This window comes from Parasteatoda tepidariorum, chromosome 4, assembly GCF_043381705.1.
Source record: "Parasteatoda tepidariorum isolate YZ-2023 chromosome 4, CAS_Ptep_4.0, whole genome shotgun sequence".
Classification (NCBI taxonomy): domain Eukaryota; kingdom Metazoa; phylum Arthropoda; class Arachnida; order Araneae; family Theridiidae; genus Parasteatoda; species Parasteatoda tepidariorum.
The window spans coordinates 63887188-63913443 of NC_092207.1; the positions used below are offsets into that span (position 1 = coordinate 63887188).

The window sequence follows — 26256 nt, forward strand, 5'->3', positions numbered from 1 at the left end:
ACATAAATATATATAAGATATAAATATATATAAGATATAAATATATATATAAGATATACATATATATATAAGATATCGATTTATATATGAATTTCCCATACCCAAAACAATTTTTTGAAATCTTAACAAAAGAAACAAAATTCATTTGATTCTTTTGTTAAGATTTACTTCTCTAATTTTTTTTAAAAAAGTTACATATTTCTTTTACAATTTCAAAATTGTTATGTATTTCCTTTAAACATTTGTTGTATTTATAAATTTTATTTCGAAGGTGTTCTTTGTTAAACTAGTTCGGTAAAATAGAAAATTCGTTATTCATATCAAATTGTTGCTACAATATCAAATGATGGTGATCTGGATTTAAAAACAATCTTCCCTTTCACGTTAAAAAAATATTTTATTAAAGTTGATAAAACTGAACCAGCTAAATAATTCTCCATTTTTGTTTAAATTAAAAATGCGTTAAGATTGTAATGTGCTTAAGAGAGTTTTCTATAAAGGAGATCATGGGCCGTAGCACTTCTAAAGTTCATGTTGTGATTATGAAAGCTATCTATGGAAATAAGAATAGCATTGTAATGCATTCTTTCAAGAAAAATATGAAGTTATGTTTGTAAATAGCGATAAATAGCCAATTGTGGCGGCAGATTTCCAAAACACCATCCCAATCTTCATCATTCGTTCCTTCTTAGGGACGAGGATAGGAAAGATGCTTGCAGAAACACAACACAACCGTTGACTGGTCCTCTAATCCATCATGATTATCTGGTCCGCATGATTGATTAATGCAATACGAGGACAGCTTAACCGTGAGACGCAGTTCGCTCCCCATCCTCTCTTAAAACTCTTTCTAAACGAACAACAGATCGCCCTCCTCATCAAAGAGAGGTAGTTGATGCGATACTGAAGTTTTATTTCGGGCACATCTATAGAACAGGCGACAAAGTACACCATCTCATCTCATAGGGGAGACTGCCACCCTATGTATAATTAATGCTTTTAAAGTGGTCAAGTGTCAAATGGTTGCTGTTTTATTTTAAAAATTCGCGATGGATGACGGGAAGATTGACTTAATTGTTTATTAAATGAGATCGGAAGTATCTCCTTTGACGCGAACCCACACATGGGTATTCTTCAATATAAAAATATTCAAATAAGTCTGATTATGCGTTCAAAGGAGTTTGGTGGCCATTTTTGTTGTTTTAGTCTTGAATAGACAAATAGGGTATTCTGAAAGCATACATCTGACAAACATGAATGTTACGAGTTGAGTTCCGAGATACTAAAAACATTAAGTATCTATTAAAGAATATAATTTGAAAATTTCGAACTTGACATTCTCATAAACTTTGAAATGACATGCTAGTTCATGAAAGCAGTTCATTAAAGCGTATCTTGAAATCTAATCTATCTATTATGAACTAATCAAAAGATAAATTTGTGAAGTCTTATAACTAAGGCAACAGTAGATCTTAAAAATGAAATTTTTTTTCATTAATGTCCTATATTTTGTTGATCATTCTAGTGCGTTTTACTGTTGTCTGTATGATTTATGGATTGATTTCTCAAAAAAGCCACAAAGATAGATTTTATTTCATGCATAACTACAAAAACATGCTGTTTTTTTATTAATTCTTTTGTATGTGTCAGCTATAAATATGCGAAATTAATATGCATATAAAAATTAATCTTATACAAGAAGTTTTGAACTGACATTTAAACACCAAATTAAAGTCCTTAATAATAATTATCGTCATTCCAAGGATTCTACGTTACATATTTTAATTTTTAAAATATAAATCCTTTAACGAGTTAAAAAGAGATCTTGTGTTCAGAGTATCACAAATGATAATTTAAATGGCTTAAAAAAATGAAGTAAAGAATAAAAGAATTTCAAAGTTTAAAGAGATAACAATGATCAGAATCACACATTGCAAATTTTAAATAAAATCTTGCATTTGAATGAAATCAAAAGGCAATCATATTACTTTTTAAATCATTTAAGCAGAATCATTTGAAAAGAACAAAGACTTCAGTTTTATTTAATATGCATAAAAAACACATTATTTAAATGTGTTAAAGTATTTAATTGTAAAAAAATGTATTAAAAGAATTAAGAGGTTAGAAATTTATTTCTGAGCAAGTAAGAAGAATAGAAATGATACTTTAGAAACATTTTATATGCATAAAAGCACACATTAAAAGGTTTTAAAGAAGAAAAGGAATAGATGTGATAAAATAGATAAAAACAAAGAATAGAACAGAGACTTTAGCATCATTTTATGCGTATAGAAAACGCGTTATTTAAAAGTTTGTAAGAACAGCAAAATAAAGAGGTTAGAAAAACATTTCCGATCAAGTAAGAAGAATAGAACAGTGATTTTAGCATTATTATTAAATACACAAAAGAAAAATACTCTAAAGCTTATAAATAAAAAGAAAATAGAGAAGATAGAAACACATTTCTGAGCAAGTAAAGAAAAGGAGAAAAAAAAAGGCTGAAATGATACTTTTGCATAAAAATAAGAGAAAAAATTTCAGAGTTTTCGTAAAACGTTTGAAAATGCAATGATGAAAATGTTTTTGAATAATTTTCGGTCTTATACATTTATATCTATTACTATTTGATTGCAAACTCATAAAACCAGAGAAATAAAATGCTATAAAAAATAAATAGGATCTCCTTACCTGTTATATGACCATTTTCATAGGAGTGGTAATCGCTATCTAGCCTAGATTTCTTCACCATTCCTGTAGTAGTCACCCCAGATGTCATGCTCACCATAGACACTCTTTTGGGGGGTCGGCCAGGCCTTGAGCTACTTAAATAGGAAAAGAAAGAAAATGAGCAAATGATTTCTCTCATAAATTAGAAAAATAATAAAAACAGTAATTAATACATTAATAGTGATTTTAAGCCAATTTAAATAAATAAAATTGATAAAAAGTATAAATGAATAACATTTTCAGTACAATTATTGTTAAAATCAAGCCAGCATTATCACATATACTCGGGCTTTCTTCTAAATATAAATTTTCAATTTCTTCATTTTTACAACCTATTACTTTAAGAATAAATTTTCGAGCCTATATTTTCATTTTATTTTACTGTATTACATTTTTTATTTAAACCTAAAAATGCATTTTCCATTAAATCTGTATGCTAGTTCATACGGACTGAGGTCTACTTTTCCTTGTCTTCATTTTTAATAATTTATTACACTTGTAACTGTGTTATGTATAATGAAGAAAATTTTTAATATGATTAAAATTAAATAAACTATCAACGCAGTTAAGTTTTTTGCAAATAGTGTCAGGCATATTTGTAATTTTTTTAAATTTTTATTTTGCATTTTGTGCATCATTATATAACCAGTGTGACGATACTCTTAAATAAAACATTCAGTTAAAATTTTTTTAACTTAAAATGATTTTGGATAGCATTTACGCTATCCTAAGAAATGTTGGAATTCTGTATAAAATAGATAAATGTTCGCTACAAGTTTTCTTTATCAGATATCTAGCGGAGTGTTAATGTTATCTATAGGGGTAATTCTTAGTCTGGGTTGCTAGATATGTATTGGTGGTATTAAAAAAAAACAGAACGAAATGAATATGAAAAAGCTATTTGGTTGAACCGTACGCCAGAAATTGTACAAACAAATAGTAATTCTGCCAATATCATCAAACCATCCTTCTTCCACTGGTGGATGTTGGCAATCACATAGTCGCTTTGGAAAATGTCCGAAATATACTCGTATACTAGGTTTAGTTGAGTGCCACTGTCTGCCTGTATACATTTGCCCGGAATGCCTTACATCAATGTTTTCTTAAGGTCAAGTGCCACTGCCCAGTATGCATTTAACCGGTGCTCCGAACATAATCTATCCTCAGCAGATAAAATATAGATTAAAATATCGAATATAGTTTATAATATCAACGAATAAATTATAATCAAATCAGATATAACAAATATTTCGGACATTCATCTGTGAAAGTTTACATACTCTTGATTTCGCTCATTCATGGTTATATATAATTTATATTAATGTACCCTTCGGAGGTGTAAAATGTCAGAAAACTAAATCTGTTTATCTTTTTGGCTGTGTAAAGTATTTTATAAAACCAATTGATTCATAATATTTTTGATACTTACTCAAGATTTGAGTTCAAATAATAATATGCGTATGTTTATAATAGATATGAAGAGGTAAATTTGTATTTAAAAAAAGCAGGAGTCGTTAGTTTTTTGAGCTAATGTTTACGATCATATTATTATGTGTTCATCTTTGACATCCATATTTAAATGAAACTTCAAAACAGAATAAATATTCCAACAAATCAACTATTACAAATCCATTGCATACACTATATTTTTGCAATAAAACTGATGTTTCTTTTCTCTTCCGTCACAAGGGCCAAACCTGTTACAAATTCACATATGAGAATGGGGTGAATACATGATTTCCGTGCGAGGTGTTTATTTAAAAGGAAATGGGGGGGAGGAAATTCGGCAATTTTTTGGCAGATATTTTTCCCGTAAATTTTAAAGTAGGTATGAGATTACACTTTCATGCTTTTATGCATTTAAAAAAAGGAAGAAAGAGTATGACAAAAAGGTTTCATATAAAATAGATTGGAAAAGGGTCTTTCTATACAACCATTCATCTGGAAGGTTTGATTTTGAAAAATCGGAATCTAAACGAAAAACCCATTTCCATTCTGAATATAAAAATAGACCATCCATATAATATTTAAAAGTTCTCTTTTTTTGTAAATATCTAAATATTTTAAATTTTTTGAAAAAACGATGTATTAATGTTACCAGTTTTACTAAAAATAAGCGAATTTTAATGTTTTTTTTTTACATTGAATCATTGAAGACATTTAACTATCGATTTTAAATGATCATTAGGTATTTATTATTTTTTTAAGCTTAGCTTTATGATGAATTAGGTTTAAAAATCCTATTTACAGTAACTTATATACATAAACTGAACTTAATCAAGCATTTTATGTTGAACAAAATATTAATAATACGTTTATAAATTACACTGGATATACCAGCTATTACAGAATATCCCAATGGTTTCCCAGAGTGTCCCGGTGACGTTTTTCCAATAAAACTGAAAAACTTGAGTTTTGCCCTTTTTTTTTTTTTAATTTAGACAACAAATGTTAAAGGCTGTTGCTCCGTAGTAATATGAAATGATACCTTTTTGCGAATAATATGCTACATTTATAACTGCTGTGAGTTTGCAACTGTCACTCATGATTCTTAGGTCAAGTTTAGTTTATCTACTGCCAGCGCTGTCTAAGATTATTTTGAAAATGTCACTAAACTCCAGTATGGAGGAAAGCCACAGTTTTGTGAAAATGAAAAGTTTTTGTGGTCTAATTTTTGAATGTTTAAAAGTTTACTCCAATGATGCATTACCTGGGCTCACAAAAATCAGCAAAAACTGAAAATACGATATTTTGATGATTTTCAACTACATGGAAAAATTTCACCAAATTGACGACTTTTAAAAAAGTTCAATAACTTTTGAAATATTTTGTTTGTTCTAATGCCCAGATAATTCTTCACGGCCAAATTATATATATAGTTTAAAATCATTGCATTGCTTCAAGTGTAAGACACTTAAAATATGGTTTTTCTATTTTCCTTGGCGACAGAGCTTCCTAAAACAGCGTTAAAATAAATAGAAGCTTGTATTAGAATGCCAAAAGGAATACCGCCAAAAGGAAGAGAAAAATCTCCAAAAAGAGAGCGAGTCTTGAATCAACATGGCCATATATAAAATATTTTATTTATTTTATTTATTTATTTTCGAAAGTTACATAGGCGTCTCATAGACGCCATAAAACTTCAAAATACGTCACTGCTGGGTATCATGAAACTAAGATTAACTTTATAAACTGATCGTTCGTATAACAGAATATAGACAATTTAGCGTTTTTTAAAGTCTTGATTGAAATCATCTATTTATAGTACTTTAGCATCTTCCTAAGTGGAAAAATATAAATAATATTTTTTTTTTATATTTGTATAAATTATTGTTTAAAATAAATATAAAGATATACAAGTTTTAAATTTGTGGTAAATAAAATAAATGCTTAATTACGCTAAGTATAACATTTGCTTATCTACTGTTTAGTTAATACCTTTAGCAATATTTATTATATATTACTTTTAAACATTATTTTTCAAACGAAAGAAACTTTAAATAAAATGCATCTATTCATATAATTAATAAATCAAAACAAAAATAAATGTATACTGTTTTTTTCTCTTTAAATATATCTTGTCATTATTTAAAACATGGACAAGCAGCGACGAAATTTGATAGAACTCTCCAATACAAATAATGAATAGCCTCTATCAAAAGAAATGTTGACCTTACTTAAATCTTGGGTTATACAAGCAGATGAAAAAAAAAAGTTAAATTTCTATTGCATTCACGAAAACCTATCAACTTGTTCATCACGAACAAACAGTCATGTTTCCATTACAAAAGAAAACTCTGACCTGAAAAGGTCTTGTGTTAATCGGACTGGAGATTGTCTTACTTTTCTTTTCTTCTTTGAACATTTTGTCATTTAGATTTCGATACCGGCAACGAGGGAGGGTAAATATGCTGAAAATATTTTGCTTATAAGTTCATACAAGAAGCTTATAAATATGATTCTTCGTGAAACACTTCAGTTGCTATATGTAGCTTTACAAATACTTTTACTGTATTTACAACATAACAATTAAAAAATGTAAAATACAAATATTTAAAAGAAATCTTATTTAATTTAAAGAGATATCACGATTTATCATGACCTTTTTACACCCAAGTGTCGATACTTTTTATCGTAATTTAAACCTATATTTGTCTCCGTGAAGCAAAAAGCATTTTAATCGTAAAATTAGTGTTTTATTTCAAAGAGAATATGAATGTTTCTGTATTAAGACAAATATTTTGCTATACATTTTGTTTTTTATAGAAGAATACTATAAAATCACAAAAAATAAGATTCAAAATATAGTATTTTATAAGTTAAGCTAAAAGCAAAGTCTTGTATTTTACGGGAACAGATTAAACGTAAAGTAACAAAACTCTTTCCATAACACTGATTGAATCGGAAGAAAATGTAAACCTACGACAGCTGGCCTGCTCCACTTCACATGGTGGGAGTTCAATTAGCTATATAATAGTAATAATGCCTCCGCCGAATAGAATGTTTGGGTTTTATTTCCTAAAACAAAATATATTTCCTTAAAGGGTTGCATTACTTTTTTGTAGTCCTCATTTCATTCCAATCTTTTCTCCGGAATAGCTGGGCACCAAAGATAAAAGTCTCCCGAAATCTCAGCAGCAAGTTGACGTACAACCCAACTCCATTTCCGTTTTTAACGATTCTGGATCGTTTGGCATTTAATTGGCCCGGATGTGTTCGATTTGATTGTTTTTTCTCCAAAACAGCCCAAGACTTCACGACTCTTTTACTACCCAGTAGAGCCGGGAGTAAATTAAAGAAAAGCAAAACACAAAAAAGGATCTTTTTCAGAGGCAGGCAACCCTCGTAATTGTAACAGATCTCATGAAAGGCGAACGGAATGAATCACTGTAGCTACCACCCCTTAGAAGAAGGAACATTTCTGGGGGGTTTGGAGTCTTTGGAATCGAATGGCGTTGTCGAGAGTGCCTTTAGCTCCTTCTGTTTCGTAATAAAGCAAGTTTTACGTTCCCGCTTGCCCGGGCATCGAGGGGCGTAAAATCATCGTAAAACAACGCACTTTTAACCTTAATAAACCTGGCCGGCCAAATAAAGAGCATTAACCCTGTATCCCAAGCGGCTGCCCGACAGACAGACAGTCTTAACCTGGAAATAAAAGCCTTTCTCTCCAGAAAATGAAAAGAATGTTTTCTATTCTATCGCTGTAACGAGTAGTTTCTCTTCTATCAGCGCTCTTTCGAGAATATATTCTTAAGAAATACTCCAGAAACGGTAATTCGCTTTATTATTTATAGCGAATAACTCTTTTTGGTTCTATTTATTGCTTGTTTCATTTAATAGTCTATCACAGTTAATTAGTTATGGCCTCATTTTTTTTTCAAAACAGGTCGAATTTAAAGAATCAGAATATCGAATTTAGAAATATTTCATTCAATATTAAGAAAGTGAAAAAATTGCATACAGTATTTCCCTTAGAAAGTTTATCTAAAAAAATAAAATTCAAACATTTTTAATCACTAAAAATTATTAAATTTCAATACGCTAACGAAAAGTGGCGTTAGCAGCTTCATGATTCCGGACAAATAAGGAAGGAGCTTGCTATAAATTTTTATTATTGCCACTTATTAATCAGTTCATATGAAAGCATTTTAAGTGTATATAAATTTGAGCTGAGAATGATGCATCTAGAACAGAAATATGCGATGTAGTAAGGCTTTTGATTGCAGCAATAAAATTGCTGCTTAGATTTTACGAGCACTTCAATTATTGTATTCATATTATCTATGGTAACATTAGATTTACGAGAGATTGTAGCATTTGCTTTTCCTCGTTCGTGGCACATTGAAAATTGATACATGGCTTTCACAAATATTTTTGCGTGATTTTTTCACAGTCGTTTTTCTAAATATTGTTCACCATGAACATTAATCATTTGAGGATAAACGTCTAAATTACGCACACTTTTTACCACTTAAAATTGGTCTACTGCGTTTTGAAGATACGCAACTTTGCATTTACCGTAAAATTCTCTGTTGGGAAATTGGCTAGTAAGTTATACGCAATTTGTGGTGGTTTCCTTTTACCTTAACTCTGCTCGTAATTATTAGTTACTACTGGCTATTACTAGTATCCACTTCTGATGAAGTGTGGCTATTAAATAACGAAACTCTTTCTGAAAAACATATATTTTGAACTCATATATTTTTTTATTATTATTAACTTCAATATACGGCCCTTTTAAGCTCTACAATGCTCCAGTGTTCGAATTTTCCAGTGTTCGGAACATTCTTGGAAGTATTCTGTGAGATCTGTCATGACACACTTCGTTTTTTCCCCACAGATTCAACGGGCTGAAATTTATTGTTGATTTAATTTTATTTAATGCTCTTTTTAATACTGATTTGACCTTGGTAATCAAATAAAAGTAACATGGTGCAAGGTTGGGCGAATAAGGCGGGTGGTCAAACACTGGGATGTTGTACTTGGCTATAAACGTCTTGACATACAATGTAAAATGTGCTGGTATACGTAGTCTTTACGGGAACACATATTTCTACGCATATCTTGTAAATTTCTACAGTTCCAGCTATTGCACGTGCCATGAAATTTTGATCAGAGAGAATAAAATTACCGACTTTTTCAATATTTTCATACGTTTTTGAAGAAGGGTGACTTGAGCGCAATGACTTATAACGTCTTCTAAACCATCTTGGAAACACTTCAGCCTCTCAAAAACACGCAAACGTGAAATACCTTTACTGCCATACACATTTTGTAAGAAAGTTAAGTTTCAGTAGAGCTATATTCTCATGTTTCATGTGAAATTTCCTGATGATTTGTTGCTCTGTTGTTACATCTTATCATTTCTTAGCAAAGCAACAGTTTTTATACAAATCAAGGGCACAGTCAAACTAAACTTATCGTAGATAGATTCGAAAGAAGGTTTTACGTTATACTACTGTTAGTTGTCCCAGTTTGGTACATGCATAGTTAATTAATAAACCCACCTCACGCATGCTGTGATTGATACAAAAACAGTGAACTTAATGGAATGGAATTGCAAAAGATGCACCCGCAATGCAGGTTTTGTACAGCCTAAAGCAATGGTAATTATTTTCCTCAACTGCTAAACAAACGATTAACTAAGATTAAATTCGAAGGGGATAATATATTTACTTACAAACATTCCCATTATTCTTCTACTTGAATTCTAAGTATAGATGCATTAAATCCTATTCTAAATTACCCCTTTCTCTATCAATTTCGTTACATTTTACTACCCTACATTTCGCAAAATTTTATATTAAATGTCTACAGCCACGCTTGGTCATGATGAACAAATACTATTCACGTATTTTAACATCCAAGTTTTGAAAACTGAAAAAGACGGAATAACTTTTTTTAATATCATAAAATACTGAAAGTTGATAACAGGAAACAATTTTCCAGTTGTCATACGGATTCCAAGCCGGAAATGGCTCTGACTAAAGTAATGAAAGTTTAGAACAATACCATAATACAATAATAACCTTAACAAAAATTTTAGAAAATAAAGAGTCCTTAGAATGCAATACCTCGAGAACAAGTTGTATTCAGAGGAAGGACAAAGGGAAAGAGCAATTTAATTCGACCCTCTTTTTCAGCACCCTTATTCCGATTTGTAGCTGCGCCTCTTCTATACTCTGTTTCTGTTGCAGCCCTGTTATTTGCATCTTAACTCATGAAGTTGTGAATTGCATATCTGCATTGCGTGAATAAAGGACGTTTATAGGAGTTGGGGGAACGGTAATTGCTCGCACTCTAAAAAATGCATTCAATGTTTAATAAGATTTTTTTTTTTTTTTTTTTTTTTTTTTTTTTTTTTTGTTATTGCGTGGTATTGAATACCTATTCACATCCTCTCCCCTCCACGGTAAAAGAATAAAAATTCTTTATAAAAAGCAAATTGGTAAAAAAAAAAAAATTTTTAGAGATTTTTCAAAATTAATTTAATTTTAATTAAATTAATTACTTAATTTCAAAGATTGAACTAAATTATTAAACAAAATTTCATTTTAAAGTTTGAACAAAATTAAAATTCAAATTACGTGAAGTTTGCAAGTGATTATACATGTGATTATACATGTAAAGTTTTGTTTTAAAATCTAAAAGGTCACATGTATAATTAGTATCAGAAGTTTAGAAGATGGCATCATTTTGAAATAAATTTCTTTCTGTGATAAAATTATCAAAAACTATTTTGAAGAATATGAACTATCTATATTTTTAGATGGGATGTTATGCATTAACCAGCAAATTAAGATGCTTTTATTTATTTAGTTTTGATTTTTTTTCGAAGAGTTCAGATATTTTTTTTTATTTATTTAATTTAGGTTTTTGACGACAGATTAAAATTTTATTTTATTAATTTTAGATTTCGATAACATTAAATTACGATAATTTTATTCAACTTCGATTCCACTAACGATTTATATTTTATTTTAACAGTTTATATTTCTTGAATTCCATTAACGTGCTTATATTTATTTATTTAATTTAGGTTTGTAAACGGCAATTAAAATTTTGTTGGACAAAGTTTAGGTTTTGCATAGAGACAATTAAAATATTTACATTTATTTAATTTGGCTTTCATTAATTTCAACTATGTTTTCTTATTGCATTTGGATTTATAATAGGTAAATTAAGAATTAAGCTTGACTAAGTCATGGTTTTAATAATGGAAAATTAAGTTGCTATCATTTAATTTCGTTATTATTAAAAGTAAGTTAACAATATTTATTTAAAACAGATTTTTATGGGAATAAACTTAGATGTTTTTGCATATTTCTTGGATTTTGCTTTAAATTATTTTAAACGACTCACTCACTATTATAATTAGTTATTTTTATTCCAAGTTAAAAAAAAAGTGTTTAAATTTAAAGAATCGTGTTTAAAATTGAAGACAGAACTTAAAAATTATAAATAATAAACCACTTTTTCCAAATCCTAGATCATAAAGGATTTATATAGAATATTCCAACTGCAAAAATCATTAATTAAAGTATAACAGTATAAAATAGAAACAGTTTTTGAAAACAGAGTAATTCTTAATTTGAAATTTCTATATTTTAAAACTGACTTAGTAAAGAAAGAAATATAAGCCGAAATTTACGTAATTCATTTTTATCTTATAAAAAAATGATGATTAAATATTTTAACAGTAAAATTTCTGTAGAATATTTATAAATTTTAATGACAGGCTAATAAAGTATCAGCAAAATAGCATATGATATCAAAATTTATGGTAAGTATTAAAAGTTTCGTACATCCAATTAATTATAAAATCTTCAATAATATAATGAAAAATTAAAATAATTATAGTTATATAATAAAAGGTTACAGTAATTCAAATAACAGTAACATTCTAGTTAGAAGATTTAAAAATTATTGAAAGCAAACAAATTCTATAATTTTAAGACACCACCGTGTCTTTGAATTTTCTATATTCAAACAGCGTTTGTTTAAAATAAAATATATTTAAAGGGAAAAAAATTCCGTTTATTTCTTATTAATTTAGATTCCATTAATCTTAGAAAAAAAAAAGGAACTTCCCAAAGCGTTATTGTCTTCATCACATGCGAAAATCCGGGGACCGATATTCAAAAGAAATATACCTTTCAAATTAAGATAAATAAAAAGATATAGCTGCCGTGAAATCATTTTTTTTTCTTCTTCAGGATATACCCGCACCCTCATTATTTTTCTTCCAATTGATTCAGGTTTATAACTCACACTTTCTAATTGAACAAAAACAGTCATTCACTCCAAATGATAACTAAAAATTCTTCCTCTATATTTGACTCAACTGCAAGTATATCAATAGCAGCAATTCTAAAGTGTTCGAAGATACTCTTTTTCCTTATTTTAATTATTTTTTTTTTATTCGTTTCAAATTTGTATCCGAGGGAGAATTTTTTTTTCTTTCTCGCAATAAGGATCTGTAATTCACGCGAACAAAAACTAGGGGAAAAAATGGTAATAAAAAATTATTGAGTTGGTTTTTGGGAGTGGAGAGAAAAAATAAATATAAGAGGAACCTTACAATGAATTTTCTTATGAAAGACAAGGTTTGGAAATCAATGTTTTTGTTTCAAATACGATTTATTCAGAGCTTCTATTTCTATGGAGAATAGTAAGTTTTCAAGTAAGTGGAAAGTTTCTTTTGAAACATCTTATATTTTTTTTCTGTGAAAAAATGTTTCGAGTTTCTTTTCCGATGAAAAGGAGAAAAAAACTGTATAAACTATTCTTAAATAGTGAGAGTCGATGGACGAAGACTTGAAGATTGGAATTTAATTTCAATTATAAAAATGTAACGAAAAATACAAGTAAACTAGAACTGAAGTCGAATTTTTTTATGTATTTCGACACGCTCTAAATAAAGTTATTTATTGAAATATAATAAATAACAAAATTAGCTTAAAAATATGATTTTAGCAGACTATAAATGTACGCTTAATGGTCTTAAAATATGGAAAATTAACTATTTTGAAATAAAAAATCAAATAAAACTGAACCATAAACATTAAGTAGGGCTTAAATATTATATCAAAAAATATAGTTATTATAACTAATTTATTTCGTGAAAAATCATAGTAAGCCTTTCTACAACTCATTACAATACAAATTATTCCCAGATTTTGACGTAGTAAGAAGAACAAGACGTATTCCTTATATTTGCTTGTTAATAACTACAGATAATATTTTAAGTTACAAAATTAAACTGTTTCTCAATATGAATATTCCCTCCTTTGGACTTATAAAAGGTACATGGAGATAAAATTCTAGTATAATTACCGTAATGTATGGTAATGACATATTTGCTAAAGAAACCTTATAACTCTTGTTAANAAAAAAAAAGATCAATAAGTATGTTTAATAAAACCAAAATATACAGTATTTAAATCATTCAGTTGGTAATTTTTTAGCTCTTTCCAAATTGTAACACATTTACAAAATTTTATTACAATCATATTATTTTATTGCTAATTAATTTTACAAAATAATATAATTAAGAAATAATAAATAATTATTTAATTGCCGAAATGTATCTTAAGATAAATGAGATTTGCAACAGTGTGTAAAAGACATTTTAATTTGTATAAATTGTTTATTATGAACCTGTTTAAGATAAAACACTTAATATGCAAAATTGAAAATTTAGAAGCCAGAACTTCTGTTAAAATTTTTGGATTATATTTTCAAATTTTTCGCAGTGCTAATACTCTTAAGAAATCCGCGTCAGTCAAAAAAAATTAAAGCTTATTCATAAAAAATATAAAAAAAATTCGTTCTAGTTTCCTGACTTTAAGAAAGTATTTACCTCAATTAATAAGCGTATTTAAGGTGTGCATCTTGAATCATTAAAACTTTTTTTAGTGCGTGAAAGTTGAATCATTAGATCAAAAGTTTATGAGGTTCGTTTCTTTTACATCATAACACTTCCTAAAGCAAAAAATAACGTAAATAAACCACATAAAATTTAATTTCTATATGTACTTTTATGTTCTTTTATTTGAGCTTCTTTCTTCAGAACATTAGTTGATTTAAAAAACTTCATTGCCTTCAAAAATCTGCAGCTGTTAATAAAAGTCGACATGTTTCAAGCGCTCAAAAATAGTCACTCATTCTCAAGACGCTTGAAGCAAGTCGACGTTTAGTTCCATCTGCATAGTTTTTAAAATAAATAAAGTTTTTTAATTAAGTAATGTATGTTCTTATTTCAAAGCGATTCAGAAATACATCCAAATGTATTCAAATGCTTAAGATATTCAAGAACTAGATAAAAAGAAGAAAATTATTCTGAAATAAAAGTTATCTATCATTAACAATGGGAAAAGGAAATGTAGACTTTTTCAAGTATCTAGAAGATACTCAACTAACGCGTTGCCTGATATAAGATTTAATTCAAGTATTACTACAATGTTAATTTACGGGTTTAGGTCTGTTATTTTACGTGCCGCAATAAATTATATATCATTTTCCTAAACACAATAGATTTTCTGAAAGGCAACGCTTAAATGCGTGTTGTATAATCCACTATCAGATTTATCTTTTTAAAATTGATGACATAGTGAATAAAGACTACCAGACGAGATTGCATGGGAAAAGTAAATCTTTTCAAGAACAATTCCATATCGTTTTTCAGCTTGATCATTAAGACTTGTATGCCACTGAATAATTATGTTTCTAAGGGAGATGAAATTTAATTCTAAATTGTTGACCATTGTTTGACTTCTAGTCTTGTAAAAATATCTATCTGAGAATTTTCACAATAACATCTGTTAAATAAATAGCAAACCTCTCTTTTTGCCGTTACTGTGAGAATGTTAATTTTTTTTACGTGCGTGGTGTTATATGTCTGTTAAAGTACTATCATTTCAAAAAAGAATTCTGGTTGATTTCTTAAAGTTATGGTAGGGAAATTCAAAAAACAATCAATATTATTTTTTTTTGTTTTTTGACACATATGATACATTATTGACTAAAAAGGTTCATTATTATGAAATTAAAATGAAATTTGGACTCTTATTCGAACGAATAATTCTTTATAACATCAAAATATATTTTATTTATCGAGTAAGTAAAATAAATGATACAGTTTATAGTACAAACTATGAAAATAAAGTTGGAATCACTGCATTATGTAATATTGTTTGCTAATAAAGTATAGATAGTTTTTATTTACCAAGCTTTTAATATAATAAATGGTTTAATTTACCATATAAAGTATGAAATCTGCGTAAATAGTTATAAATTAACGAAAGATAGATATAGAATAATTGAGAATACTATAGAGTTTTTTTTTTAGAAAAATAACTTCTTTGTAAATAACATCATTAAAGTTAAAACGAAATTTAAGATTCATGATACTGTAACAAGTAATTGCATATAACAAAGTAAAAAAGTGTGTTTCATTCATAGTGCTTCTTTTTCTTCTTTAATAATCGAACTTGTAGTAGATTGATGACATTATAAATATCTGATCAACACATACACTGATAACCATAACTGATAACCACATAGGCAACTGATAACCACATGTAGTTAAATGCAACGTTAACTATACCGTTATATTTAACTGCATCTGTATAAACTATGAGAAAAACATATCAAATAGTTCATAGCGCGATCTTTTGTGAATTTCAAATTACTATTAAAAAAATAATTGTTATTGAAAAAAATAATTATCATGCATTAAACTCCGAAAATATGAGTAGAAAATTTAAGTGAATATACGTTTTAAAACAAAGTGCTGATGCTTAGGCTTAAGTGAAATAAAAAAATACAATAGCTCTTTAATTAGAGGATTTTTTTTTACCTTTCACAAAGGAAGGTCGACACGTGACTCAGACACGCATAACCTAGCATCATTGAATACACTTTTATGCGTGTAAATACGTGCTGCTTGTAATGACACACTTTTATTTTGATATTGTTGTAGTGACATGGACTGATTCTTTTAATCAGTGTATAAGCTTTGTTCTTGAACTCTTTTGTATCCTCAACGCTTGCTAGAGACATTTACAAGAAAAAATACATTTATTTTCGATATACAATTCATTAAAATAAAAATGATATATTTGTCTCTTTAATACTTTATGGAAATTGAGGTACTATAGGAATTTTATTCATTTCATTTTTATTCGCAATATATCAAAATTGTTTTTTTTAAAAAAATCGTGTTTTTACAAAATTTGGGCTTATAAAATCTTAAAAAAAATTTTCGGAAGAAATAAAATCTGATAAACTTTGTTCTGAAAAGAAAACAATTTCAAAAGTTAAAAGTTTTTTTAAAATTTTTTTGAGCTTTTTTTTACAAAAAAAATAATACGAATTATGAAAAGTTTGTGTAATTTGTTTGACATTTACAAAATTCATAGCCCAAAATCTATTAAGTAGACTTAAAATTTATTTCCTTTAAGAAACATAAACACATATTTTTGCACACACACGCAAAACATAATTTTTCGTATTCTTAACTTTTAGTAAACAAAGTTGTTGTTTTTTTTTACTTTAGAATTTTTATTAGTAATAAAAAAGTAATGCCGAATCTATTAATATTGCATTTTAATAGTAAATCTTACTTAGGTTAAACAATACTGTCTCAAAAAAATATTATATAGTTTTTAAGGAAAAAGTTTGTGTAATTTGTTTAACATTTGATCAAATCCATAACCCAAAATCTTTTAAGTAGACTTTAAATTTGCTTCCTTAAAAAAAACACAAAAACAAATTCAAGTAATTATTTTTGCATTCTTAACTATTAGAAAAAAACGTTGTTATTTTAATTTGAATTTTTATAAGTAATCGAAGCGTAATGTCGAATCGATTATTATTATACTATTCTTTTTAATATTGAATCTTAATTAGATTAAGCAGTACATTTTGTAATATTGCTTCATAAAGAAAATATTTTATAGTTTTTATGGATTAACTTAATTATTTTTAAATAAAATAAGGCAAGTTTACTTTTAAAAATATTAAAAATCCTCTGTAATTTAGTAAAAAACACTAAAATTATTTTGAAACATATAACATAATCGATGTACTACGTTTTTTTATTCCTGAAACAATTGTGAAAAAGAATTCTGATCTTAAGAATACTTCAAAACTTACAACAAAAAAAAAAGCTTTATAATGTCGCCAACCCTTAAGGCTAATTTGAGTAAAACGCCCTATCTCCTTTTTTTTCTTTTTTATTTCTGATTCTATCACAAAAATTGAGTTTTTCCTCTTTTTATAAATACTTTTTCGTAGATAAAATTTACACAAACGAGATCCTTCTTTTCCACTCACTCCAACTCTAATTGTTCCCTAAAATGAGTTGTCAAATGTCATCATCGTTGCCAAACAAAAGAAGCGAAATATGTTTGTACCTAGAGAAAGAATAATAGACAATGGATACCTTGTAGAGAACATTCGTTGAAATAGAGGGAAAAAAATTGATTTAAAAAAAATAGTTCTCTTTTTCACTCCACTTTTTTTTCAAGTCATTATCAACCCTGATGTAAAAGAATTTCTATTCCATCAATTTTCACATAGCATTCTTGATATCTTCATTGTTTTAGTTCAAATTCCAATCACGGTATTAAACCTTTAAGGCATAAGCACAAAAATTATTTTCTATTCATTCTCAAGGTTTGTCTTTTGTTAAGACGCTTTTTTGACACTTATAGAACTTGTTATTGGTTTTATCGGTTTATTTCTCCAGCAATATTCATGCAAGGGTGAAAATACCTGAATTAAAATTAATGAAGTTGATTTTGAAATCATTGGTTAGAAGCCCAAACAACAAAAAAAAAAGTTTATTTCATGTTTTTTACCCTCAAAAAATTGCTTAAGGCTCATGTTTAAATATTTTTTAGACCTTACATATTGTTCGTAATAATAATTTTGCTAATTATTTTTCTAAAATTAAAACACGAGCAAGCAAATCTATTATAACACGACTTTAGTTTTTGAATACATTTTTTTTGCATGCGTTGAGTTTTAAACACTTGCTTAAAACTTTACGAGTAAAACATTAGCCTTAAACATAAATGTAGTAACTGCAAAACTTTCATTCAGCAATGCTGAAGGTTTTCAATACATGATTATTTAAAAAGTTGCACACATTTACATAAGGAAAGTTATTTGATTGGTTTAGAAGAAAAAACTACAATATTTATAAACTAAAAGCCTTCTACTTTTACAATATTATATGGGAGGTTTTTATAAAACTTTTCCAATAACAAAAAATTTTCCAAAAATGGGCAGAGAAGAATAATGTACACTGTAAATAAGGGATACACAAACGAAACCGTTCCTTTTATAATCTCGAAGCAAACATTTCATCCAAATGATGAAATAACTATCGTCTCTTCTTTGAGGAAACAAATTTCGTAAAAAGTAAAGAAATGTTTCATCCTTCTAGCTCGGATTCTCCTGTCTTCATTCTAGTTTCGATAATTTAGTTAACATCTCCCACAATGCACTGCGATGAGAAACCAAGTTGAGCATTTTCGTCATATATATGAGAGTTCGCCTTTTTATTCACAAAATCACGTGATTTTATAACGAAATGATTCTCAAAATTAACGAAATACAGCTTAAGGAGTTGAATTGTCAAAAGTGAGAGTTTTATTTCTGATAGTTAAAAACAAGGTAGATAGTAAAAATTGGGACATAACAATTTTCACTACACTACAACTGCCATTTATTAGAACATGAAGCTTATTTCCAGATGAATGAAAGGTTTTAGGTTACTAAATTATTTTTAATATCCATGATACATGATTAATATTTGGTATTTATAACATACATCTAATCTTATAGAGGAAATTCTTCATATACTTCAGCTAGCATTCATTGTATTTACTAATACATAACAATATTGTTTATTATTAAACACCTTGTAAAACCAATTTTTTCCACTTTTTCATAGTTTTTTAAAACATAAAAAAATTTGAAATGTATTTTTTTCTCTTGTTTTAAACCATTGCATGAATTTATATTTTAAGCCTATATTCATAACTTTTTGTTGCTTTTTTCAAGACATTTTAAAATTCGTTATTTGCTAAAATTTGTGTTCCATAGTAAGAAAAAGTTTGATGTATCACCGGTTTTGTTTCATTTGTAAAATTTGTTATTTCATGGGTTCTGTTTCATTCGTAAAATTTGATTTTTCTATGAGTTCTGTTTGTGTTGCAGGGTCTCCAATAAGTATAAGACAATAAAAATAATATAACAAAGGCCAGGGCCGGGTTGGCAGGGCACTGGACTAACGTTCGTGAGAACAGTAGTTTGAATCCAGCCGCCCGAAGACTCCCCATGCAGTAAATGGTGACTGGTACACGTTAAATCTTTCAGGTCGCAAAGTCCTCCATGCTCCCATAACAAACTAAACCTCTTGGGGTACTGAATTGAAGTTTGATCATTTTCTGCTTCAGGTCAAAATTACGATTTGTGGTTGAATGAATGGATGTATTAATGGGTCCGCCCTATAAACGGCTGTGACTTACAGATGAGGAAGAAGTCGAATTTTCGGCCATAAATGGCGTCACAGGAAAACAAGAAAAATCGCACTCCTTGCCTTAATGGCTTACGACAACAGGAACAAAGGCCAAACAATGAATTTTAAAATCGATATGATTGCATTGTTTTAAATATTTGTTTTGAGTTCTTAATAAAAGTTTCATTTCTATAAGCATTAGAGAATATTACTCTCTTAAAAATAAAATTATTTAAGTACCAAATATTCGAATACAATTTCACTTTATTTAAAACAAATCGATTCCACTCTGAAAATTTGTAATTTAATTTTCATGACATGTGGAAATTCCAATAATGTAAATATTGCGAGTAATCGCATTTTCATAAGGAATCATCATGCATCTAAAATCATATTTGATTACAGTATATCACTTACTGTTTGAAACTAAACAAAAATTGATGTATTCGGAAATACGCGGGAAGCGTTTTTAAATTACTACCTGATGGAGATAATATACGAAAAGTGTTTTATTTCATTTGACAATTCACCCATAAACTTATTTTCAAAACTTAAGTAAAAGTGGCATTCTCAGCAGGCCGATTGCAACTAAACTCTACTCCGCTTTACGCCACTGCCTCACTAAATGACGTGCCATTAAGTTATCCGTTCTGTTACTGCTTCTAAATTTATTTTATTGATATTTTTCAACTCTCATTTGTTTTATTTAAAAGATGACTGTAAGAAAATAGAAATGGAATGAAACCAGAGACCGTCTACGAATAATAATCTAGCTCTTTTGTTATCGACAGACAACGTAAAAGGGGGAAAAAAATCAGTAATAAAACACGCATAAACACAATCAAAAATTTTCTTTTCGCCGTAAATGCATGTTATTTTTTATTTCTATTTACGAACTGAAATCATCTACGCATAGTTGATCTGGTTTCTTCCTCTCTTTTTTTTCCCCTTCGAACTTTTAATTTCATTTCAAACCCCTCTTCATCCCCCTCATTCACTTTATGAAACAATGGGGGGACAAAGTGGGGTGCCATTCTCTTAAAATAAGATGGAGGGAAAAAAAAAGCACACAAATAAATAGGGGAGAAAGTTCCTTTTTATCATTTATTTATTTATTCTCTTGTAAACCTCACCCCCCGGTATTAGTGGGTGGGAAAAGGGGAAAAGAAATAGAATGTATTCTTTCGCGCGGCGGCACTACTTTCTTCCGCATTAAGCATTAAGAAAGAACATGAAATGCCAGGCAAAAAGATGCGAAAGGTGGTAAAGTTGCTTTCTATTTCATTAACTCCTGTTTCAATCATATTAATTTTTAAGGGCCGCTCCGTGGCGCAGAATAGGTATATAATAATCGCAATAAAAAATTATTTCTCGCATTATTTCTTCCGTTTTGCGAAGGGAGAAGTGTTAAAGAAATTTGAGTGGGGTTAGAATGTAGTGCAAAAGAAGAGGTACACAAATTTAATTACAGATATCGGATTAGATGCAGGTGTAAAAGCCGGATGGAGAGATACCGAAGATGACTTTTTAAGATGGAGTTGCTGTAAACGATTTCTACAAAGCTTCCTTCTTTTCTCCCTGCTCCATCAAAGGGATACAAATTTGAAGCACACTCCCAGAAAAGTACCCTCTCTTTTTTTTTCGAGAAAAGAAATGAATTATAATAATAGTAATGAGATCAACAAATGCTTTAAGAAAGTGAGTGAAATTCTCTTGTAATTGAAACTCAAGAGAAGTCAAGTGTATTGGAGATGAGATACGAATTCATCTATGTTACACTGAGTGGAAAAAAAATATTTCTGGGATTTTAAAAATGGGTCGTGTAAGGTTACTGACTATCTAAGATTAAAGCGAAAAAAACAATATTTTTTTAAATTATATATCTTGTGAGAAGAAAAAATTCTGTTCTTATTCGTTTTTGTCGACTCGGTGTCTTTTGCTCTAAACAAACAATCGATAATGTATACATTGATTTTAACATCTTAAAAAAATTGGGATATACAAAGATTTAGTTTGTTAGTAGAAATAATATTTAAGACATTTTAATATTTTTATGAATTCGTTTAGAAAAAGTGTAAATTAATACTGTAAATTGTTATGAATAGATAGTTTGACTATTCTGAATTCTCTTTTCCTTCAAATTGGATCTTATATCAAACGATGTACACTATAAAAAATTCCGCATCAAATTACGGTATAATGTACCGGTTCTTTGAGCGCATCATCCGTATAATCCATTTTACCATAAAATCCCTTTTTACAGTAAATATTATACCGAAATTTTTACAGTAACATTTATTTAATTAGAGTAATTCTGGGATTTTTTTGGTAATTATTACAGTAAAAATGACGGCACTTCAAATTTTTTGTTCCGTAACATATTTTGGTAAAAATTAATTTTACAGTAAAAAGTTTGGGAAAGTATGGATAAAAAGTATGGTTTTTGAAAGTTAAATAACGCTGATGAAAGAACTTATAATCAGAAAAATTCACAAGTAAAAAATAAAAAAAAAGATGAAAATTTTAGAAAATATTTTTACATTTTATTTTGATGCAAGTTATTCGAATTTAAAAACCTGATTTGTTCAAAATGGTGAAAGATTAGCTTCACATGAAGCTTGATCTTCTTCTTTACAGACCCGACAACTCTGGGAGAGCCCAGGCCTTTCTCAGAATTCCATTTCATACCGTCCTATTCTTGGCTGAGAGTTTCCCTTTTGTTATTTTAATAGTTTTTTTACAAACTTTCAATTCATCTTACGTTAAGAGGTTTTATTGGTTTACATCTTTTTCAAATACCAGATGATTTGGTCAAGAAGATTTCCGTCGTGGCTCATTTTTTTTAGATGTTTTACCTTTATATAGCAATAAATTAATGATGTCCTGCTCTTTAAATAGATTTGGTTTTCTTTTCGTATTTGTTCCTTGCCAATAATCACTCTTTATTTCTTTACACTGTAGAAAAGAAATTTCTCAAAAAGTGAACAAATGTGTTGAAATAGCTCCAAAACAAATATAGTTGAATTTGAAAACTCCATACATTAAAAATTGAAAAAGCATATGCTCGTTTTTGAGCAGATTGCATTGTCTTAAAAGTGATGAGGAGTGTATGTTTGTTGGCTGCCGGCAGGATTCGAACCAAGAACCTCCAAGTTCGCGTTTGAGAGCTTTAACCACCATGATTGTACATCCCAGTCAGTGAAAACTTAGGAAGTTTTATATAATGGCCCTCGCAATGAAAAATCATGACCTACTATTTTCCAATTTTCATGGTACAAAAGTTTGCAATTTAGAAAATATGCTTCGAATAGCTTAGTCAGATGATCAGTATTTTTAATTTCACTTTCTGCATATTTCGCTACATCTTTTAAGCAGATGTAATCTATGACATGATGAGCAACTACATAAAGCTTCTTAACTAACTAGCCTTGAGCTTGGCTATACAACCAATGTAGTTAGAGGATCCTTCAATGAACCAGGAGGTCCTCGGTTTGAGTCTTGCCAGCAGACAGTCATCTCTCTCAGACATTCTTCTCTCTACATGCATTTTGTTTAAAAAATAAAAAAAAAATGCGAGAGTGCTGCTTCAATTTGGCATACATGGTGATTTCAAATTCGACTATTTTTTGTTTCGAAGTTATCTTGACACATTTTTGTTCAATTTTGCGAAACTTCTTTTTACAGTGCTATTTTCTATGAAATCTGGAAATCATCTTTTTACTTATTTATTTTTGTTATCGTCCAAGTTTCGGTGGATGGGCCTTATCAAAGTTTTGTAAAGGAGTAATTTGGCTTTTCTACTGATTACATTAGATTTCAAATTACTGTAAGCTAATGTCTCTCTTTGCTATGACTCTGTTTCGAATCTCTGCCGATTTCAGAGCCTAAATACTTGATACCCTGCATTCACCTATTTCAAAACAGGGATTATTACAACTGGTGCATGACATTTATTTCCTTTTGCTCTGAATGAGGACATTTTATTTGCTACAGTTTAAAGACATGTTAAAGTGCTTTCGGGGATCAAGCGCCAAAAGCAAGATCGTCATCGATGCTTGATCACCAAAATCAATTAAAGATTGCTTTTTTAACGTTTATTACTGGGTTTTTTATTTTCTGAAAGCTGCACATTTAAAAAAAAAATTTATGATATCTGAATAAATACAATTTTTTTTTACCTCTCTTCCTTACCACATATGAAGAATCTCGTAATTTATTTAATAAAATGAATTTGAAAATTCATCAATGTTTTATTTTCCACAATCAACAACCCTTTTCTATTGCTATTCAAGTTCACCTAAACGTGTTAACATTTTAGGTGTTTGTAAACGTGTTTGTAAATAAGATATTTAAAAGTGTTTGTAAATAAGATATTTAAAAGTGTTTGTAAATTAGATATCTAAACGTGTTTGTAAATAAGATATTTAAACGTGTTTGTAAAGAAGAAATTTAAATGTGTTTTAAATAATATATTTAAACGTGCTTATAAATAAGATATTTAAACGTGTTTGTAAATAAGATATTTAAACGTGTTTGTAAATAAGATATACTCAAATTTTACATGCATAGGATTAGATAGGAGTGTTAGGACTGAATATACATGAATGGGAAAGTTAACTTTTTAAGATGCCTGAAAAAGTAGAAGAGTCCTAAGAAATATTCTTTTTAAATTCTTTGACTTAACACCCACACACCACCGTATAAAAATTTCTTCCAGTACGAGATCTACTTCCTTTAAAGTACCGTCTCCTCCAATGAATAATTATAATAATAATAATGAGATCTCCAAATACTTAAGCGAATAAGTAGTCGAGACTTTTCTTATTGTAATTGAAACTCGCGCGAAGCCAAGTGTGTTAGGTTTGGCGATGTTAATTCATTTTTTCTCTTCTAATTCTCCCACTTTTGCTTTCCCTTCATCATAACTCTAGATATATAATGAAATGTAACTTTTACAAGGGAGGGAAGGAAGAATATTCTTTCTCCCATTAAGTGTTTGGATAATAGGTCAATAGCGTGGAAAATTTTTCGCGAGTCCAACTTGAAAAGACTGGACGTTAATGAATTCTGAATGGCTTAATTGCGTTGTGAGGGTGATAATTGCATTAGACCATACGAAACATGTCGAAGATGACGGAACAAAACTAGTATTGCAAATAAAAACAAAAGAATAAGGGGAAAAAAATTAAGAGGGACTGCGTGATCGTCTCTTTAAGTGGTCTGAAGAAGAAAGTTGAAGTACTTAAAAAAAAGAAAATGTAAATACCCTCAAATGATGAGTCACTGTCAATTAATTTTAAAAGCAAAAAAAAAGTTGAACTAAAAATTGAAGGCTTCCTATCCTTATTTTCTCTATACAAAATTGTTTCTTCTAAATAAGTTAATAATTTAAATGTCTAGATGGAAATTTTTATAAATTTTAGTCATTTAAATTTAAATAAAATATAATTTTTTTTTAAAAATTTCTTATTTTTTATACTAAATATTTTTTCAACGCGTTATTCTGCAAAGATAAAGTTTTTAGATCAAGAAAAAACGAAATTGATCTAAGTTTTTATAAAATATCAAAAACATCTAAAATTTGTATATTTAAATAACTTCTATAAAATCCCATTAAATGTAGTGTAAGCCCCAATAAAATACTTACATTTTGCATAATCTCATTAAATGTGTTCAAAATTTGAAACATCGTCAATAGTCCTCTAACTATCTTAACATATTTAAGTCTTACCATATTTATGTATTTACCTATTATAAACTATTTATGAACTGAAATTTAAATAAATATTCGTTTTTTAATCTTTCTCATTTTTTTTTTGTCGGAAACATCTGATATTTTTTAACGCCAAATATATTTTACCAAAAATTTTTAACAACTGAATCGGAAATATTTTTATTAAAAGGAGGGCAAACTATGACTTAATTACCGTAAATTCGGAAAAAAAGAAGCATTTACCACATTTTTGCACATAAAAATTTCTTTAACAACTGTAATGCCCTTACAGCACTAAATTTCCAAGTAAAATTTTTCATACTTGTAACTGTGAATGACCGAAATTAGTAGTTGTTGACTGCACCGGTGAATGTTGCCAATCACTCAGTCGCTTTGGTAAATGTCCGAAGTATATACTAGGTCTATTTAAGCGCCACTGCCCAGTTCAGCCGGTATACCCTACACTGAGGTTTTTTTAAAGTTCAGTGCCACTGCCTGGTATGCCCTACATCAATGTTTTTTTAAAATTCAGTGCCACTGTCAGATATACATTTGCCCGGTACGCCGAACACTGATGTTTCTCCTAAACTATCCTCGGCAGATATTAAAATATCGAATAAATATTATAATATCAATGAATAAATTAATATCAAATCGGATATGACAAATATCTCGGACATTCACCAAAGCGACTATATGATTGCTGACATTCACCGGTGAAAGTCGACATTCTCTTCATTTCGGACATTCACGGTAACACACAAATTTACAAATATTATTTGAA

General features: G+C 28.7%; 1 protein-coding gene across 6 annotated transcripts in view; it reads right to left on the reverse strand.

The window, feature by feature from the left end:
- The window catches only part of LOC107452541 (dachshund homolog 1-like), a 194668-nt gene that overhangs the window by 108295 nt on the left and 60117 nt on the right, over positions 1–26256 (reverse strand). For 4 of the 6 annotated variants that reach the window (XM_043042701.2, XM_043042705.2, XM_071179321.1 and 1 more), the window contains 1 exon segment: positions 2689–2822. In XM_043042701.2, coding sequence (XP_042898635.1) covers positions 2689–2822 — 134 coding nt within the window. 6 annotated transcript variants of the gene reach the window in all.